The sequence below is a fragment of the Diaphorina citri genome, unplaced genomic scaffold (assembly GCF_000475195.1).
Source record: "Diaphorina citri unplaced genomic scaffold, Diaci psyllid genome assembly version 1.1 scaffold8529, whole genome shotgun sequence".
Classification (NCBI taxonomy): Eukaryota; Metazoa; Arthropoda; class Insecta; order Hemiptera; family Psyllidae; genus Diaphorina; species Diaphorina citri.
The window spans coordinates 1,755-2,832 of record NW_007385904.1 but is presented as its reverse complement, the minus strand read 5'-3'; the positions used below and the strand labels follow the sequence as shown (position 1 = coordinate 2,832).

The 1,078-nt window shown below is 43.0% G+C and overlaps 1 protein-coding gene across 1 annotated transcript in view; it reads left to right on the top strand.

The window, feature by feature from the left end:
- Nucleotides 1-138: 138 nt before the first annotated feature.
- The window catches only part of LOC103522439, a gene marked incomplete at its 3' end in the record, with an annotated part of 1,965 nt that continues 1,025 nt past the window's right edge, over nucleotides 139-1,078 (top strand). The window contains exons 1-2 of the mRNA XM_008487542.2: nucleotides 139-199; nucleotides 744-865. Coding sequence (XP_008485764.2) covers nucleotides 752-865 — 114 coding nt within the window. The remainder of the gene's footprint in view (nucleotides 200-743; nucleotides 866-1,078) is intronic.

Below are 1,078 nucleotides of genomic sequence, written 5' to 3'. Positions count from 1 at the left end.
GTCACAGTTGTAGAATTCATCCCAAAGGCCAGCCACTCACTATCAGGTATCATACCCATCACACCTGATAGTGACTGGCTGATAGTAAGTGGCTGGACAAAGGGTGAACCAACATCTTCCTATCTTTTTCACGATTTTAATCTGGAGACAGCAGACTTGTCCAAGTTTCTTTTGTTTACTTTGGACTTGGAAAGCAAAGGTAAGAGCCATTTCACAACTAGACTGCAAAATGTAGAGCTGTATTTCGTTATGTGACTTTTTTTTTTAGTCATCATACGAAATTTCTCTTTGGACTAGTTTGGACGTAATTGCACCACCATATCCGCTACCAGTCTAAATAGAAATTTCGTATGACTAAAAAAAGTCACATCACAAAGTACGGCTTAGTTTGCAGTTTTGTGTTCTATACACATCTGTACTGCATACGACACGGTTTTTGCAACGCCACGACCCGGCCATTCGTATGCATGTAAAGAGAAATTGCCAGCCTAGTTAGCTTGGTTGGTAGCGCGTCTGCCTTGTAAGCGCTAGGCCGCGGGTTCGATTCCCGCCCGCGGGGCGGATTTTATCCTGAACGGATAATATTCGTTCTTGAAGAGCGGCTGGCTCTCTCCTATCCTGTCTTCCTATCTTCGATTTCGGGACGATAAGACCTTAGCAGTTACAGTTTCCTCTATCAAACCTCCCTCTCTCTCTTTTTAAGGAGAAATTTCAAGACTTTTTCTCGTTTATTTCTATTCCAGGGGATTGTATGAAGCAAACAATAGACTTGGCTAACACGTGGCTCAATCAAGTGTATCCTGGCAAACAAGCGCAGAAGTTGGAAGTGGAAAAACAGCTACTGTCTCTGTATGCGCTCAATATGGTAGGTTCTTGCGCTTTTAAATTATCTTTATTAAAACTTTCTTTATTTTTAATAGGGTTTGATAGAGGGAACTGTAAAAAGGGAGATCTTATCGCCCGAAATTGTAAAGAGGAGGAAAGGATGGATGAGAGCCAGCCGTTCCGAGAACGAACCTTATCTGTTTACGATAAAGTCCGCCCCAGGCGGGAATCGAACCCGCTACCTAGCGCTTAC